At 44.6% G+C, this 18,969-nt stretch overlaps 2 protein-coding genes across 10 annotated transcripts in view; both read right to left on the bottom strand.

The window, feature by feature from the left end:
* The window catches only part of crocc2 (ciliary rootlet coiled-coil, rootletin family member 2), a 48,345-nt gene extending 35,993 nt beyond the window's left edge, over window positions 1-12,352 (bottom strand). For all 8 annotated transcript variants that reach the window (XM_080877516.1, XM_080877517.1, XM_080877522.1 and 5 more), the window contains exons 1-3: window positions 12,002-12,352; window positions 9,280-9,433; window positions 9,019-9,134 (exon numbers count right to left, since the gene is read on the bottom strand). In XM_080877516.1, the coding sequence (XP_080733642.1) occupies window positions 9,019-9,134; window positions 9,280-9,433; window positions 12,002-12,058 (327 nt within the window). In that variant the 5' untranslated portion in view covers window positions 12,059-12,352. The remainder of the gene's footprint in view (window positions 1-9,018; window positions 9,135-9,279; window positions 9,434-12,001) is intronic.
* A 381-nt stretch (window positions 12,353-12,733) lies between these two features.
* On the bottom strand, window positions 12,734-18,256 carry klhl30 (kelch-like family member 30). 2 transcript variants are annotated; one of them, XM_080877334.1, is made up of 8 exons: window positions 18,101-18,256; window positions 16,853-17,695; window positions 16,586-16,733; window positions 15,947-16,033; window positions 15,305-15,460; window positions 14,434-14,622; window positions 13,565-13,710; window positions 12,734-13,453 (listed from the first exon to the last, which is right to left on the bottom strand). In XM_080877334.1, the coding sequence occupies exons 2-8, from the start codon at window positions 17,624-17,626 to the stop codon at window positions 13,214-13,216; spliced, it is 1,740 nt and encodes a 579-aa protein (XP_080733460.1). In that variant the 5' UTR covers window positions 17,627-17,695; window positions 18,101-18,256; the 3' UTR covers window positions 12,734-13,213. The 2 variants fall into 2 exon arrangements, with proteins under 2 accessions (XP_080733460.1, XP_080733459.1); XM_080877333.1 differs by having other exon boundaries at window positions 12,735-13,453; window positions 16,586-16,778; window positions 18,101-18,250.
* Between the last annotated feature and the right edge of the window lie 713 nt (window positions 18,257-18,969).

Here is an 18,969-nt window from a genome sequence, read left to right as displayed (position 1 = left end):
AGTTCATGTGTCATGGGGTACACGAGTCAAGGAGACAGGAACAAGAGACTGACAGATGGATCGGCACATCATCTGCATGGATGTAACTAAAGTACCTGTTGTAGTGAGGTAATTATGATGTGATTCTTTTAAAAACAATCAGAGGTAAAGACATTCTGTACTTAAGTAGAAATGCTAGTTTCTGTTTGTTGGCATGGCCAAATAAATTGGTGTATTTGAGATTTGTCAACTATTACTTTTGTGTTTATACCACCTATTACCTTTTGGTATTCAACTCTGGAGTTATTTAAGTTTTGGCCTACCACTGTGGATATTGTTTATGTGTGGATATGGATATGTGTATATTGGAAAGGTGGCCTCTTCAGAGACAGAAAATCTCAAATACTTCCTCGGGAGTTCAGTCATTCAGGAGAGGCTTAGAGTACAGCATTTCCCCCTTTACTTTAAAAAAGAGACAACCCAAAGAGGGCTAAGCATCTGATTAAGATGCTTCCTGAGCACCTCCCAGGTGAGGTGTTTTCGCCATGTCCCACAGGAGGAAGACTCTGAGACTCTCAGACCCAGGACACACTGGAGAGATCGAGTCTGTCGTCTGATCTTGGGATTCCTCACTGCTAGAAAAATACTAAGCGACAATTACACAGAAATGGAGACAGGAAGACTAGCGTCCTTGGAGAAACTTTTTTTTTCTCGTACTAGTCACAATGCATCAGCCTGATCACAAAGTTATGGCATAAAATGGGCTAAGGTTGTTGTTATTTTAGCCCCTAGGACTGCAGGGGACATATTCCAGCTGTGAGACTGTAGCTGTTGGATGGCAGGGTGAAAACTGCCCCCAACCCCCAACTGAGAAGCTCTCCAGAGTGTGTTGCTGATCAAAAACTAGCTGATCAAAAACTAGCACTAGAAACCCTATACTCCAGGTGGGCCTGTACATTTATCCCACCAAAAAATGCAGAGTGCAGGTTTATGAACAATGTGGAAATTATCAAGAGAAATTTCAATCACAGTAGTCAATGCAAATTACAGAGGAAAGAAGGTTCAAGCTGAGGGCACCTCGGACAAATGCTGACTTAAAATGTTTCACACAAGGTCTCATGGAACAGCTACAAATGCTCAAGGCTGGAAAATATAACTGATAATCAATGTTAACACTGAAAGCCAATAAGCAATTCTGAATTACTGACCAATCATATTTTTGACACAGTGATATTCTCTGGCTGCTATATATGGGGCAAATGAGACATACTGACATAGGTACAATACACTGATTAATTAAACGGAGGTTACTTGGATGCAATGTATGTGATACATTCAGTGATATGAGCCCTTCAGCTGTAAGTGCTGATGGAGAAATCTGTGTGAATGAAAGGCTGCTGGCCTGAATGTTAGCGTCAAAGTCAAGGAAGCATTTTTGGCTCTCGGGTACTGATGAGCAAACTGCATTACCATCACATAAAAGCAAAGCTGCCAAAAAAAATCAAGCTGCTTTTACATAGAGGAAATAATACGAAGACAAGAGCTTTCAGCATAATAAATGAGTCTTGACAGGAGTTTCATAATGAACCTCTTGACTTATGAGTCACCACCAAACAAAATATTCAGATTCAAATTGCTACTCTTTGGGTTTGAGCATCAAATATCCACAAGCTGTGCTTTAGTTTCGTCTGTTTAGTGCCTTTTCACACTTCTAAAAATATTCACAAAATAAACAAGCCAACCTAAATACGTTTTATTTATAGCCACGGTTTTAAAATGAATTCCAAGAGCAAAGCAAGCAGTGCGAGATCATTAGATTTAAGCAGCAGAATGAGGGCAGTGTGATCATAAATGGCTGCTTTGTGCACTATGAAAAATTAGGTTTTTCTTCAACGGTCCTCGGGGAGGAGGCCAGTGACCTTCACAATTTTCCCCCAAAACATGGAGGGGCAACCATGGGGGGCCGCGGAGGGAGACACGCGTCCTCGTGAGCACAGGAGGTCTACCTGAACAGACTACAAGGAAACCCTTCATGAACTACGCTCCCCACTCTTATTTACACTAACAAACACACACACACACACACACACAATGGTTGCTTATACAGTAATTACCTTAATATGTAAACTGTAATTCTACAGCAACTCATTAAAAAAAGTATGATATACATACATGTGCAAAGTCAAATTAATTTAGTCTGAGCATGTGTATGCTGCCCTTTCCGCTCCTTAGATTTTTACTACCATACATTAAGTGGAGTTTCAGTCTTCCTTCAATGTTAGTTTGTTCAGCCCCCAAACAGGCTTCCCTACTGGAAAAAACAGCGCTACACTGACGCTCACAGTAAACATATCCCATTTCAAACCTACGAAGCTTTTTGCAGTCAATGCTCTAGTGTGCTTGATATCAACTATATACATGTATATATATATATGTGTGTGTGTGTGTGTGTGTGTGTGTGTGTGTGTGTGTGTGTGTGGGTACTTTTATTTTTTTACAATATTCATTTCACTTAACTGAGATTTGCTTTTTTATGGACAGCTCTCTTAAATCTCCTCGATTCTTTTCTTATATTTGTCTTATATGTCTTATATTTTCTGCTGTACATGAAATCATTCTCCTTTTGCATGAAACTTTAACTGTCACAGAGACAACTTCGCAGGGTGGTCCTATGGTTGCAAAACAAGCCCAAGTCAACACCCCTCCACCACCGTGCTTGACAGCAGGTGTTCATATGTTGTGTTTGTGTGGTGCTGTTCATGACCACATATCTTGACGTTGGTTTCATCTGTCCAAAGAGAAGTGTTCCAGAAGGTTTGTTTGGTTGCAGCTTTGCAAACCTAACCTGAGAGAGAAGAGACTTTCTCCCAGCAGCCCTTCCAGGCAAGCCATCAGTTTCAGTCTTTTTCTGAGTGTACTGTCATGAAACGGTTAGTTATGTCTATAACTTCTGTTCCCTGAAGGAGAGGAACGAGGTACAACACATAAGTATGGGATATCACGCCCTCGCGTGTCCTGGCTGAAGAAACCTTTATTCACGCCTTTACGGCAGATGACGTGTGATGACACGCGCAAGGCCCCGCCCGCACATATAGCCGCTGCCATCACCGTCATCCCTCAGTTCGATAGCCGCTCTTCACCGAGCCAACTGCTCAGTGGGGCCACCCTGTGTTGTACCTCGTTCCTCTCCTTCAGGGAACAGAAGTTATAGACATAACTAACCGTTCCCTTTCAGTCGATTCACTCGGTACAACACATAAGTATGGGACCTATATACACGCCCCGCAGAGCAGCCACCGAACCGGAACGGGACCACCACATCCTTAGTGAGTGGTAGACCCAGCAGAAAGGACAGCATGAGCCACCGAAGGGGCTGTAACGTCCAACCGATAAAACCGCACAAAAGTGTGCGGCGACGCCCAATTAGCCGCTGCACAAATATCAGCCACAGGCACCCCTCTAAAAAGAGCCCATGAGGTCGCCATCCCCCTGGTGGAATGAGCTCCCACCCCGTGGGGCAACGCAAAACCTCCGGTGCTGTATGCCAGCGAGATAGCTTCTACAATCCAGTGGGACAGCCTCTGTCTGGACAGAGCTCTACCTCTATTCGGATTAGCGAAGCAGACAAACAACTGGTCACACAAACGCACATCCCGAGTGCGCTCAATGTAGGTGCGTAGCGCACGCACCGGACAAAGAGAATGCACCCTCCTCTGCTCCTCAGATTCAAAAGGAGGGGAGCAAAAGCTCAGCAACTCAAACTCCATTGAACTATAAGATGCAGGCATGACCTTGGGAAGATAGGCGGCATTCGGACGCAATACGACCTTGCGGCCATCAGGAGAAAACTGCGTGCAGGCAGGATGCACAGACAGCGCATGAAGGTCCCCCACTCGCTTCGCCGAGGCCAAAGCGAGAAGTAATGCGGTCTTATACGAAAGAAGTTTCATATCCACCGACTCAACGGGTTCAAACGGAGGGCCACAAAGGGCCTCCAGCACCAAAGACAAGTCCCAAGCCGGGACACTGGACTTAAGCACGGGCCTCAGCCGGCGAACCCCTTTCAGAAAACGCACGGCGAGGGGATGCGCACCTGGTGTCACCCCGTCAAAACCGATATGACAAGCAGATATAGCCGCTAAATAAACCTTGATCGTCGAAAACGAAAGGCCTTTATCCAACAGCTCCTGCAGGAATGTCAAAACATCCACAATAGAGCACTGAAATGGGAGAGTGTGGCGGTCCTGGCACCATCGCTCGAAGGCTCGCCATTTGTAAGCGTACAAGCCTCTAGTAGACGAGGCCCTGGCGCTCTGAATCGTCGCTACCACACTAGGTGGCAGACCCTTAGCAACCAAGTTTAACCTCTCAGCAGGTAAGCATGAAGGTGCCACAGATCCGGGCGCGGATGAAACACTTCCCCCCCCGCCTGAGAGAGGAGATCCCTGCGGAGAGGAAGCTGCCAAGGACTTGCTGCAAGCAGGCTGATTATTTCTGCATACCACGACTTCGCGGGCCACCAAGGGGCCACCAGGATCAGAGAGAGGGAATGCCGACGCACCCTCTCCAGAATTGGAGATATCATTTCCACTGGGGGAAATGCATACAGGAGCACGTCTGGCCATTGGTGCGCTAGCGCGTCCAAGCCCAAGGGTGCATCGTGGTCGATTATGGAGAAGTACAGGGGGCAGTGAGCATTCACCCTGGAAGCAAAAAGATCTATTTGCGCCTCGCCAAATAGATCCCAAATCTGAGCCACTATTGAAGGGTGTAACCTCCATTCTCTCACCAGAGGACCCCCCCTGGAGAGAAGGTCCGGCCCCAGGTTCAGGTGGCCCGGGACATGGGTGGCTCTTAGAGTCAGAAAATGAACACTGCACCATAACAGCAGAGAGCGAGACAGCTGCAACAGGGGAAGAGAGCGTGTTCCTCCCTGCCTGTTTATATAAGACACCACTGTTGAATTGTCCGTCCTGACTAAGACATGCTGGCCCTGCAGGACTGGACGGAAACGCTTTAGAGCTAAGAACACTGCTAACAGCTCTAAGTGGTTGATGTGCAGCTGGCGCTGAGCCGCGGACCAGATCCCTCTCACTGACGCACCCTCGCACAGCGCTCCCCACCCACTTAGGGAAGCATCTGTGGACACCACCTTGCGAAACAACACCCTCCCAATCCGAGAGCCCTGGTGCAGTAGCCCGGGCTCCCTCCAAGGACGGAGAGCTAGCATGCAAGACGCAGTTACCGGCAGCCTCCTCCGGAGGTGACGCGAAGCACACAAACGGTGAGAGAGAGTCCAGCGTTGAAACGCTCTCATTTTCAACAGCCCAAGCGGCACTACGGCGATCATAGATGCCATCATGCCCAACAAGCGCAATATCGTCTGGAAACGCAGTCTGCGTCCCAGCTGAAATTGAGCGAGGCAGCGATGAAACGCGGCCACTCTGTGCTCTGACAACCGTGCGCGGCTGGAAAGAGAGCATATTTCCAGACCGAGAAAAGCGATCTGTTGACCTGGGATTAGCGAGCTCTTCTGAAAGTTCACAGAGAACCCCAGTGTCTGAATGTGTGACAGAACCCGCGACAGCTGCGTCTCCGCCTGTTCTCTGGAGCAAGCCACGAGAGCCCAGTCGTCCAGGTAGGCCAAGATGCGGATGCCCCTCTTCCTGAGGGGCGCTAGCGCTGCCTCGGCACATTTCGTAAAGGTGCGGGGAGCGAGCGACAGCCCGAACGGCAGCACTAGGTATTCGTAGGCTACGCCCTCGAATGCAAACCTCAGAAACTGCCTGTGTTTCGGGTGTATAGCGACATGAAAATAAGCATCTGTTAGATCGATTGTCGCAAACCAATCTCCCGGGCCGACTGCACTCAGGAGCTGTCTGAGTGTTAGCATCTTGAACCTGTACGTTCGCAGGTACGTGTTCAAGACTCGCAGGTCGAGGATGGGACGAAGCCCTCCCCCTTTCTTCGGAATGACAAAATAACGGCTGTACCAACCTTTGTCCGTCTCCGAAGCGGGGACCACCCGTATTGCTCTCTTCTGTAATAGCGCCTGTATTTCCTCTCTGAGTACCAAGGCTGCCTCGGGGTTGACAATCGTGTTCACGACTCTTTGGAAACGAGGCGGCTTGACCCGGAACTGCAACCGGTAACCCATGGCAACGGTTTGCAGCACCCACGGAGAGGGGGCGCAAGCGCGCCACTGAGGGAAGTGAGCAGCCAGCCGGCTGGCCTGCAGCACTGACGGCGGGGCGCCGTCGCCCCCCAGTGTGTCTGCAGGGGACTGCATCCCCTGCCTGACCTGGCTCATTTCGCCTGCAGGTTGAGCATTTGAGATTGTTTGAGAGTAAACAACACTCTTTATTGATTGCAACATGGGAACATGTACATTTATACATTTTGTTGGGTGCACCTTTTTCGGGGCATAACAATGAAAAACAGCGGGAACACTCGATGTGGTCGCTTGAACATTCAACACATCTGAACCGTGTGCAGGGGTTATGTGCTTGGGAGACCGCGATAGGGAAGTGCAGCGCCTTCTGGGGCTGACAACCTGAACAGAACTTAAGCGGCACCTCTTGTGCGGCAACAGAGGGGTAAGAGCAGCGTCTCCCTGCTGCCGGATCCCTTCCCCACTCGCAATCACAGCTAGGAGGGCTGAGGCTTCTTCCTCCTGGGCGTCGGGTCCCGTCGGGGGCCCGGGGGAGGGCCTTTGCCCCAGGCCGACTGGCGTGGAGCTCGGGCCGGAGTACGTGCTCTCGCCGGCGGCCCTCCCACTCCAGCAGTGGGCGCCGGTCTCTTGCCAGCTGTCAGAGGAGCGGCGGGCCTGTGAGAGCTAGCAGTGGGCTTGGGCTGGGGCTGGCGTCTGGGGATGATGTCGCGCAGAGCTTCCGTCTGCTTCTTCCTCAGATCGAATCTAGCCTGAATGGCTTCAAGTGAATGTCCGAATAACCCAGCCGCAGACACTGGTGCGTCCAGATACACAGCTCTGTCTCTATCAGGGACGTCGGAGAGGGTCAGCCACAGGTGCCTCTGCGCCACCACTGTCGAAGCCATCCCTCTGCCCAGGGAGAGCGCTGCACAGCGAGACGCACGGAGGATGTAATCCGTGGTGACTCTAACCTCGTTAAGAAGAGGTGACAGCGGGCTGTCCTCCGGAACCAGCGATCCAAGCTCCGCCAGGCACATTGCTTGGTACGTCTGGAGCATGGTGACGGAGCTCATGGCTCGAGCGGTGCCGGCCTGAGCCCGATAAATCTTCTCCAGCTGCGAGGCCGAGAATCTGCAGTGCTTGGACGGCAGAGTTGCGGGGCCACCGACACCATGGTTATGGGACGGGGCCAGATAAGCAGCCAGAGACGGCTCCATAGGGGGTGGGTTAGCTAAACCAGCTCCCTCGGCGCCGTCCAATTCCATGTACTGTCCATAGCCGGGCACAGTGACGCGGGTAGACAGAGGTTTGTCCCATGACGCTGTTAGCTCGCAGAGAAAGTCTGGGAACATGGGGAGGCAGTTTTTGGCCGTTGCGGGCTCCGGTGGAAGGAAAAAACCCGCAAACCGCGACGGCTTCCGAGCTGGTGGAGGAGAGGGCCAGTCCACCTGCAGCTTCTCAGCGGCACGGCGAAACAGGGAGAAAAGAGAGGTGTCATCGTGGCCGACCGGCGCAGCAGCGGCGGCATATTGGGTCGACAATGAGCTCTCCTGCTCATCCTCCGACAAACCATGGATATCCAGGCCGATGTCCAGCACGTCATCGTCTTCCTGGGGAGCGCTGGCGGGCTTCAACCCAGGCTGAAGCCCGTCAGCGCTCCTGCATGGTTCCGGTCCGTCATCGGCTAACCCGTCAACGTATTCCATGTGGTCAGCCCAGCTAATCGCGGGGACATCGACCTGAAAATTTTCGTCTTCGGACTCGGACGAAGCCGGGGCTCCAGACTCGGAAAGAAGAGGGTCATGCCGTGCGACAGCCGAGCGTCCCAGCACTCTTTCCACAAACGTCACCCGTCTTTCCAGGGTCGAGCGTCGGAGCTGGCGACAAAACGCACAAGCTTCGGGCTCCGTCAACGCTCTCCTAGCGTGGACGATCCCCAGGCAGACAGGGCAGGCATCGTGCTGGTCGCTGTCGTGCAAAGAGAAACCACATCCCTGAGGACAGGGGCGAACAGAAGATTTCTGCTTTGCTCGCTTCGGTTTGGAGTCCATTCCCAAAACGCAAAGCGAAACGCTGCACAAGAAAAACTTGAAAATAGCGCTCCGCGGGCAGCCTACGCACCAGCTGGGCGGTGGAGGCTAACACCAACAGGGGCAGTTAAGCTAGGTTCAAGTTGGCAGACAACGGAGCTAACTAGCAGTAGCTAGCTAGCCCAACTCAGCAGAGGTGTTCTCAGCGAGGTGAAGAGCGTAAGAACTGAGGGATGACGGTGATGGCAGCGGCTATATGTGCGGGCGGGGCCTTGCGCGTGTCATCACACGTCATCTGCCGTAAAGGCGTGAATAAAGGTTTCTTCAGCCAGGACACGCGAGGGCGTGATATCCCATACTTATGTGTTGTACCGAGTGAATCGACTGAAAGGGAACCTACCATTTAACACACTAACTGAGGCCTGTAGAATCTGAGATGTAGCTCCCATTTTTTTACGTTTCTCTGAGCATTGTACAATCTGACCTCGAGGTGACATCCACTCCTCTTGTGAATAATCTTTCTCACTGTAAAATGATTTGCTTCAAATTTTTTGTAAATGACCTTATGACCCTTGGCAAACTGATGAGCACCAGTTGTTTTTCATGGTTTTATGGTTCTTATTTCTGATCATTTGATTACTTTTCTTGTATATTGGATATGTTTATTTTATAACTTGTTTTTAACTGTGTGTATTGGACCAGGGGTTGCATACATGGTTTTCTTTTTTTATGAGTTCCATGTTTTGTGCCTGGTCCCTGACAAATAAGAAATAATAACAACAAAAAAGAAAACAAAATTTGTGATAGTAGCCTTTGGCAGGAAAGCTACTGTTGACCTTGAGAATTCGTCACTCCTACCCTCTCTGTGAGACCGGACTGTTTGACTACCAGCTGGTCCTGGTCCATCTGGCTGGGAGACAGTCGCCCCCTTAGATCCCTCCTCTCCTCCAGTGCACTGAACTCTGAACTCTTGCCTGAGACAAGGAAACAGATCAGACATATAGAAGAGTCAGAGTCAGTCAGAGGGATTATCAGAAGAAAGGGTTGTAATTCACCTTTCAGATATCCAGTAATGTTAAGTTAATCTACAAACTAGCCATTTAAAGTTTTTTTCAGTACCTGCTGGATCCTCGGCTAGATTGCGGGTGATGATCTGACGGATGCGAGAGGAGACAGGTACAGGTGTGGCCATGGATTCTTGTCCCTCCTCTTGAAGTGTCAGACTTCTCTCTCCTGAGCTGCCATCAGACTGAAGGAGGGACTCCTCCAGTTTCTACAATTACACCAACACACAACACTTTACCCTAGAGATTACACTATGGGAGTACTACTTCAGTCTTACACTTTACTCTAATTATCTTTATTTTAATATGTTCAGCTTTCATTTGATTTACAAAGGTTTTGTTACTGCTTATTCACTTATTAATTCATTCATTTTTACTTATTTTCTTTTATTTAGATTTTAAATTATTGTGCTCTGTGCTGTGTTATATATATTATTTTTTATATTTATTTATTTATTACAAAAAGTATATTGCACTGCCTTTAGACTTTTACCTTGGCTCCTTTACTTATCTTGACAACTGATAATGAGTTATATATTATGAGTAGGGCTGCCACAAACGATTATTTTTGTAGTCAACTAGTCACCGATTATTTTTGCAATTAGTCGACTAATCAGATCATGCATCCATTGGACGTAAAACGTACAGCTTATTGCACCAGCATGCATCTGCTCTTATATAACTATCATTAGCTTACAGCCCTAAGTGTTTAAGTGTTTAAGGTATGTGCTAACTCAGCGGTCCCCAACCTTTTTTGCGACACGGACCTTATGCCCGACAATATTTTCATGGACCGGCCTTTAAGGTGTCACGGATAAATACAACAAAATAAAACTAGTACCGGTAAAAAAAGGTTTTATTCACAACACGTGTGAAAAGACCCAGGAAAACCGAGTAAACGATAAAAACGATAACAAATAATGCTGAAAACCGATAAAAACCCTGAAAACTATACATTTCACACCTGAGCCTCAACTCTCGCAGCCCGGTACCAAACGACTCACGGACCGGAACCGGTCCGAGGCCCGGGGGTTGGGGACCGCTGTGCTAACTAAAAATAAAGACAAGATGATAGTTTATTAAATGTTAATGACATTTGCAGATTGTTTCGGTGAAGGTTAATAAACTCCTTGCTATCTAAAATATAACAGGACACCGGAGTATATTCTCGAGCATCTCAGGCTTCTGATAATCAGTTGTCTGCTTGACATTTATTCAGCTGTGTAAAAACTATAACTTTAATCTCAGCCAAACCGATTTACTCAGGAACAAATAAAATACTAAAAAAAGACAAACAATAAAATTTTTAAGTTATCTAAGTGACTTATATATATTTAACTTGAGTAGCTAAAGACGGCGGTGGGTTTGAAAACGATTTGCCGGAAGTCCGGTGTTCTCACCGGCTCTAGTGAACCTTGCCCCCGGCTAGCGCTGGTGGGTAACAGACGTCTCTGAAAACGTTGGAGTGCTTTTGCAAATATGCGGTGTCTTGATAAACTGAGAAGATATTTGAGGTTTACACAGCTCCATTCTCGCCTGAAAATATGTTAAACTTTATTTTGTGACCCAAAAAGAATAATAAGAGTAATATTAAAACTAACTAGCTGCTGCCATTGTTGACAACTTTTCCAGGCCGAGCTATGAATTATGGGACACAGCTTCTACTTCGGGGTTTAACGGCAGCTGGCATCCTTGTACATGCAGTGCTGCCATCTTCTGTTTCACTCCGTTATTACACTCTTAAATCCTACTACTCATTGCTGCCTCTTTTGGGATCTTACAAAGCTTCAAATGACCGTCGACTATTAAATCAGTCGTCAACGATTTTAATAGTCGATGCAATCGTGACTAGTCGACTAATCGTGGCAGCCCTAATTATGAGTTATTAATTTTTATTCCAGCTGTTAAACCTATTTTATTATAGGTCGCCTTTAATTTTTTAGCTGGCATAACACAGGAAATTTTTTTGTCTTAAAAGCAAGAACACCACAAATTCAGAGTATCCCAGTACAGCATAAGTCTTAAGAGTCACGACAAAATGTATTTGTATTTATTTGTTTATGTGTCTGTAACATTATATATAAATGGTATTATATTGTTGTGATGGCTGACATAATTTTAAGCTACCTTACACATTTTGGGTCATGGATAAGAATAAAAGATATTTCATATGGTGATACCAAGCCACTACTAGCTGCAGTCTAAAGTACTATTTCCCACTGATATCAGCCTGTCTGACCGATATTATTTATAACGGTATTTGGGTACCAATTATATTATTAGTAATACTCAGTGGTGATGTAATAGGTTTATTTTATTTTCGTTATATCTTAAAAAAAATTAATTAACGGGAGAACTTGTATCAGTTTTAAACCACTTTGCTTTTTATACTAGACTTATATTTTCCTAAAACTGAAACTTCAAAGTACACATAGATGTAAACTAGAATAAAATCAACCTGTTCTTGACTCTAAATGAGTTTTAAATGACAGCTAAGCAAGTAAGTCCATGCCATCTTATACAGTGTGTCTTTACCTAAGCTTCGTGGTCCTTTGAGAAATTAAGATGAAAAAAAGCATTAAATGAATGACGTTCAAATGACTCGCCAACAATACAAACTGTTAAATAAATATATCTTTATTAATGATGATTTTCCTTTGCTTTTGACAAACATCTTGTAGAGGGCGGTAAACCCATGCAGGAAAAACTCTGAAAATAATATTTAAAATGACTCCAATAATATAAACTTTTCCTTATCTTTATCAAGAGTTACCAACCTGAATCACTGCCTCCAGTCTGGGTGAGTGTGCACCTTCCTCCTGTGGAGAAGTCATCGCGGCCCAGCTTCAGCTATAAAAGGTTTGCTAGTCTACTCAACGTTTGGGCTCGGTGGTTAGTTAGCTTTACTCTGGTACACTTTTCGTCCGACAGTTATTAAAAGTTGAGTGAAAAAAAGCGCAAAAACCAAGCATGTCCTTAAATAATAAGATGAAAACACCAGATGTCTTAGTTTGCGACTGCGTGAGGAGAAACTTCAAAAGCTGAAACAAAAATCACGGACAGGAAACTTTTAAGCTAAGAAGACTGAAGACATGTAGCTCAATCCCAGGCCAGTTGTTATGGTGACCACGCGCTTCCGGGACCGTTGTCATAGAAGCAGAACGCTTGCTTGTCCGTTTTCATGGCAGCGCAGAGACCAGGAGCCAGGCAACAGGATTCCAAGGGGTTAATGATCAAAGCACTGAAGGTGAACAGAAACACTATATATGTATGTGTGTATATGTATATAAACATTTTACTTACTTTCAAGTTTACTTGTTTACTTTAAAGTCACTAAAGTCACTGGATAGGTGGAAGAAACCAACTCTGATATCTGAAGGGTCTTTGGGGGGCGGGTAACAGATATAGGATAAAGGTAAAGGCACCTTACTTAATACAAATTCATGCATTTTCCTCTTATTGTGGACACTTAATAAACAGAAATACATTTAAAACTTGGAAAATTAAACCCCACTCGTTTCATTTTTTTGGTGCGGTACACTGTTTTTATACATAGGATAAATCCTGTTACATTTCAATTAAATTAGAGCCTGAGCTTTCAAATGATCCCTTATACAATGGTCTAAAATATTTTTATGCTATAAAATCTTTAACCAATTTTCAGGAACATAATTAGCAGATTTTAAATGACTACAGACAAAAACTCTAAAAATAGAAGCCCACAAGCTAGTTCTGCAAACATTTAATGATTCATGTGCACCATACAGTAACACAAAGAAATTCAGGTCTCAAACACATGATACAAAGTATAAATAAACACCTGCTGAGCAGTAGAGCACAGCCCTAAAAAACATCCAAGAATACCTGAGGGTCATGTAATGTGCTATTCTCAGGCACAATGACATCCAGGGATAAGCATTCCTTTTGCAGCGTAGGCATTTGTATGAGAGGAACACATCTCTATTAACTCTTTGGCCTTGAGGAGGACTTTATGTTGACTCAAGCTCAGGCCACTGGTTTGGGTCTAAGAAGATGGTGCAGACTCCACTGTAGAACCAAAGTCTTGGCAGGGAGGACTCCACTTCCCAGATGTTGGATGCTCGGTTGTAAACCTCCACTTCGACCCCATAGTCCCCCTCCATACCTTTCCAATGGCCTCCGGTAACAAAGAGCTTCCCATCAAGTGATACAAGGCCGCCATTCTCGTGGAGCATGTGTAGAAGCTGGACCTGAAGAGAGCAAAAACCAAAGGTATTACTTAAACGTCTGGTAGGATGAATTCGTGCAAAGGGACTATTTAATGTATTTAGCTTGCTGTCTGCAGTGATAACTAAACCCACCTTCTGCCATATATTTGCCTCTGGATCATAAGCATAGACTTTTTTAGTGTTGTCAGCAACCAGATATATAGTTCCATCCACGCAGACAGAACGAGGAGAGGACAAATACTTTGGGATAAATGGTGAACATACGCTGATCCAGCTATCTATGAAGAAAAATATAACAAATATGTTAATTATTAGATTAAAGCACAAACAAATATCCAAAGTAAATGGCACTTTATGGCACTTTATGGGAACATTATGGCACTTCATTCAGTTTTAATAAAATAAATGCTATAAAGTAAACAATGTTACACCAAAAGAAAAAATGTGACAAGAGACACAAAGAAAAGATAAAAACTGAGAAACAAAAGCTCAACAAAAAAGACCATAAAGGTTTTTTTCCCAGTAAATTATTAGAAAAGAGATTGAATATCCTGGGTACCAGTGCTTGTTTCTCTTCCTTTACGTAACAGAGATTTTACGTTTGAAACTATGATACGTCTCATAATACTGATGCTCACAGAAAAATGATGCTGAACAGAAAAGATTTTTGACTTTTTATACTGTGACGTTTGTGGGAGTAAAATGTATTTTGCTCCCATGTTTAACAGAAAAATGCTTGCAATGTTATGAGGGATCATTAATGTTGGAAAAAATTATGCAAATTTAAAATAGCTAAATTTTTACCCATCCATATATACCTCAAGAGATTCTAATTTGGATAATATGCATCTGACACTGAAGAAATTACTGCTACAAAAAAGTAATATAACATATTATTTAAAGTGGCTAAAATGAAGATGCCAAAACATCCACCAATAGGACTGCATGCATTATAGAAGTACTGTGAACAGTGCTCAGGATGGTACTCAGGGCATCCTTACCTATGACAGGGTTGTAGCACTGCATGGTCAGTGCATTGTATTTCACTGCACATGACCCAATTACATAAAGCTTCCCCTGACAAGCTGTGGCGGTGAAGTTTGTCACATACTTTAAGGCGGGGCAAGTCATAGCCCAGGTGTCGTTATAAGGGTCGTAGTGCTCAACTTCAACTCGGTCTGACGTTGTGCCTAAGAGGAAAAATTAACGATCGATAGTCACATTTAACATTCAAGTGACAAAATGACTTATTTAGTATCCCAGCCAGATATTTCTATGAGCCACTGTGGTGTTTTTAAGTAAAACTGGTGTAGCTCACATAATAGAATGTTTTGGTAAATATATTTACATTTTTTAGTGCTGCAGGCTTTGATTTTATTGTAATTTTCCACTCCTAATCACTACATAGAACCTTGGCTAACAGACCAAGATTTAGTCAGACACTTAACACTGAAAGTTACAATGGAAATATATGGAATATGTCACATTTCCAAAGAACTGATTTGTTTTAATTTGCAGAAGTATTAAAGCCTTTTTGCTTAAACATGATAGAAAGACTTTTTGAATACCTGTCACAGATAAAGGAAATGGTATGAAAAAGACAAACATAGCCATTTATTAAAGCCTTCCTGTCATAAATGACCCAACTTGGTCATTATAAAATAATTTGGTTGCTGGAGGGTTATAGAGAGTTTCAGCAACTGCAAAAAGTTGGCCATACCAACAATATTCCACAACAATGGAGAAATACTAAAACATTCTTAAAGAAAACCTCAGAGAAGCTGAAGCAAGCAGCTAGAGTGGTGATTATCTTCTGTGATTTTTGCTGCAGGTTTAAGGCACCACATGCAAAACCGATATTTATTTTCTTACCTCCGATGACATAAATCTCCCCGTTGAGCGTTGCTGATGTGTGGTTAGTCCGAGGTCGGAGCATAGGTGCCACAGTAACCCATCTCCCCTCTCTTGTGATGTACTTCCAGGTCTCTGTGGTCGACCAGGTATTGGTATTCGAACCTCGCGAGCCCCCTGTGAGGCAAAAAGGATCAGTTTGTCAAAAGTCTGTGATTGTTTTAGATTCCTCACAAAAGTAACTGGAGAGCTGCACTCTTGACTTTCTATCATTTGTCATTTAACCTAAGAGTTTTTTCAACAGTGTTCTAAAAAATGAAAGAAACACATTGGAAACACATCAGCTCTCAATGGGGAAAAAACATCATGTTGGATATCTATACTGATATGGAATGGGTATCGTGTTAGAAATGAAAGGATGGCACATTGTTTCATGGAAATGAAAATGATCAACCAAGGACTCAAAGACAGACCAAAAATCTGACTAAAAACGTGATGTGGCAGGCTGGTCCATTTTGCTGCAAAATAGTACTCAGGTAGATTGTGTGAGATTGTGTCCTGGGGGATCTCCCCAGACCTGGACCAGGAAATCACTGAGCTCCAGGACTGTTTGAGGTGCAACCTGTCTATTCTGATTAAAAGTGTGGAGTATACTTGACTCACCTGACACATACACATCATTGTTCAAAGAGACCATAGAGTAACCCCACTTGTTGGGATTCGGGAAATTAGGGAGCTCATGCCACCGTTCTGCAGAGAAAATGACTTGAAGTTGAGAATATTTCACGGACCAATTGATGAATTATTCACAAATACAGTGTGCAAATGACAAATGGATTGGAGTGAAATTAAGTAAAGCTATAATATTGCCAAACAAGGTCCGATAGGTTCTTGCTTGCTGAGCTGAAACAGTAAATACAAAAAGCTTTTTGGCAGGTCGTTAACTCCTGGCCAGCTTTTGCCCCTCCACATAAAAAGGAAGCTTAAAATGGCTTTACAAAAACTTTTTCCATGTGCAAAACATAACATAAATGCCTTCTTCCAGGCTGAGCAATAAAAATGCTCAGTTCAGGAATTGAGAAGATGATCCAATTTTGTCACATCCAGACCACATTTCTGAAGGGCCATTTTTCTGTCAACACTGTATTTAACGACCTACAGAATGTGCCAAACTGGTTTGAGGAATCCCACAGACATTTTCCAACAAATTTGAAAATTAAAATGGAATCTGAACTTAAACAAACTTGAAATTTTAAATGGGGGAGAAAGAGTTTTTGTTGTTGTTGTTTTTTTTTTTTTTACTGGTCTTTGTGTTGTAGAAGGCACAGTTTCTGGGCTGTAGTCTTTCCAGTCTTGGGTCTCGGTCCTCCTCTTCATCAGAGTCGTCCTCATCATCCATTGAATGACCTCCCATGACAAAGAGAACTTCTTCTAGGTTTGGTTGTGGGCTCTGGGAGTTGAATCGGTCCACATGTTCAGGTGCTAAATCCATTTTCTAGAAAGTAACATTATTTTTGTAATATAACTCGTAGCAGAACAAGAAGAGAAAAAGTGTAGAAACTCACTAACCTCTCTGTAAATCTTTTCCACAGCCTCTGTACAGCTGGGAGAGGCCTGCAGCAGACTGTCCTTCAGCAGGGTGTCAGCCAGGTAGTCCAGGCTGAGCAGAGAGAGACGGGACAAGCTAAGGAGCTCAGGGAGATAGCAGAGTCGAGACTCCCTGTGGTGCCTAACCCATTTCAGGATAGCCTCCACACGAGCGCACTCTGACCGGATTTGTAGTCTTTCATCAGACAGGCATGAGATCAGCCAATCTTTTCCCAGCAACAGAAACTCATCACCCTGTTGTACAGCCTCAAAGTTCTCCAGGAGGAAGGCCCATGCTTTGGCAACCACCTCAGGACAGCCATGAATGTCCCCAAACTCCAGGATTCCCAGGCAGTTTGTTTCATCAATCTGATGCTGGAGGTATCGGCTGCACACGGCTCGCACTGTCTGGAATTGGAGCTTGCTGGAGGTACAGATCAACCCCTCCACATTTTTCTGGTTGATAGTCAGTTTGCCTGTGTAGGCAAAGTCAAGCAAGCAGCTAAGGATCTCAGGATCCACATCATGAAGCTCCACACGTGCTGAAATGCTCTCTACAAAATCCCCTGAGAACATGCAGTGAAAGTACATGCTACAAAGCGCCAGTACACCACGGTGACAGGGGAAATCTCGCCCTCCCGCGCTCAAAGTCACATCCACAAGTTTGGGGTGAGAACAGAGTGAACGCAAGCCCTCGAGCATGCTCTGAGGATGGGAGGACAGGCAGAAGTCCAGGTCATCCACATTACGCACCATTATCAACTTCAAAATGTAGCTCAGATCTTCTTTCAGCTGGTGCAATAAACAACTGAGATTAGCAATTACCTAAAAGTGTAGAGAAAGCAAATAAATGCAAGAAAAAAATGATATTAATTATCAGCAAGAACCTCACCATGAAGTTCAAAATCCAAAAACTATCGAAATTTAGCACCATGAACCGGATTATGTGGTAAACATATATATGAAGTAGCAGCATCATATGGAGAAATGACAGCTTCTAAACACTGAATAGGAGTTGGATGACATCTCTTACATGATAGTTGTAGAGTAAATAGAAAACATTTGTTCTTATTTGACAATAACAGTCAAATCAGAGTTTTAATGTGCTGACCACAGAGTACCTTTGGCCTATGATATTATAGTTAGGTCAAAATATGTCTTGAAATCAACAACAAATAACATTTCCTGTCATCTAATAAAAACTAAATACAGAATTAACAACATACTCACCACATAAGCTGGAACAGAAAAAAACTTTTCATCCTCCTAGTAAAAATGGGGATTGCAGCGGCTGTTTAGATCAATATGGAGCGGGTAGCATGGCAAAAAGCTTTTGCTAAGTCACTGGAGGGGGACTGCCTTCTGTCGTCTTAGTTATTTTTAGGGCTGACAGTGACGCTGTGCTGAAGTCAGATTCCAAACAACATGTATAGGACCTGCAGCTGCTGTTAAAGGCGCATATTTTGGATTTTCTTAACAGGCCTGGGAGCGGCAAAAGAGGACCAACAATTGGAAATGTGACAGCTGACAACTGAGTAACAATAATGCTGCCACAACTGTTCCTTGTTCAGGAGTTCAAGTGTGTGCTGTACGGTCATCTAGCACATTTTTATTTTCAAGCGGTCAGTTAATCCTGTTTTATCTTTTAACTGGCACTCGAAAGTTTGAGCACATTTCCCCTGTTTTAGCTTCACTTCACTGGCTGCCCATTTCTTTTAGGATTCATTTTAAAATTCTTTTATTTACTTTTAAAGCTCTCCATGGCCTAGTTCCATCTTATCTCTCTGAGCTGCTACAGCCTTATACACCCACCCGCTCTCTCAGGTCAGCTGATCAGCTGCTCCTGAAGATACCCAGGACTGGGCGTAAACTTAGAGGAGATCGTGCTTTTGCTGTAGCAGCTCCCAAACGGTGGAACGAGCTTCCTTTAGAGATTAGACAGGCCACTTCTTTATCTGTTTTTAAGTCACTCTTGAAAACCCACCTCTTTACCTTGGCCTTTGACACCACGTGAGATGTTGGTTTTTTATTTTTATTTTAGTTGTTTTTAGGTGATTCGATGCTGTTTTATCTTGTTTTTGCTTTAACATAGGGCTGTT

This window comes from Rhamphochromis sp. 'chilingali' (assembly GCF_963969265.1).
Source record: "Rhamphochromis sp. 'chilingali' genome assembly, chromosome: 3".
Lineage (NCBI taxonomy): Eukaryota > Metazoa > Chordata > Actinopteri > Cichliformes > Cichlidae > Rhamphochromis > Rhamphochromis sp. 'chilingali'.
The sequence above is the reverse complement of the archived record's forward strand: the minus strand, read 5'-3'. Positions and strand labels throughout refer to the sequence as shown.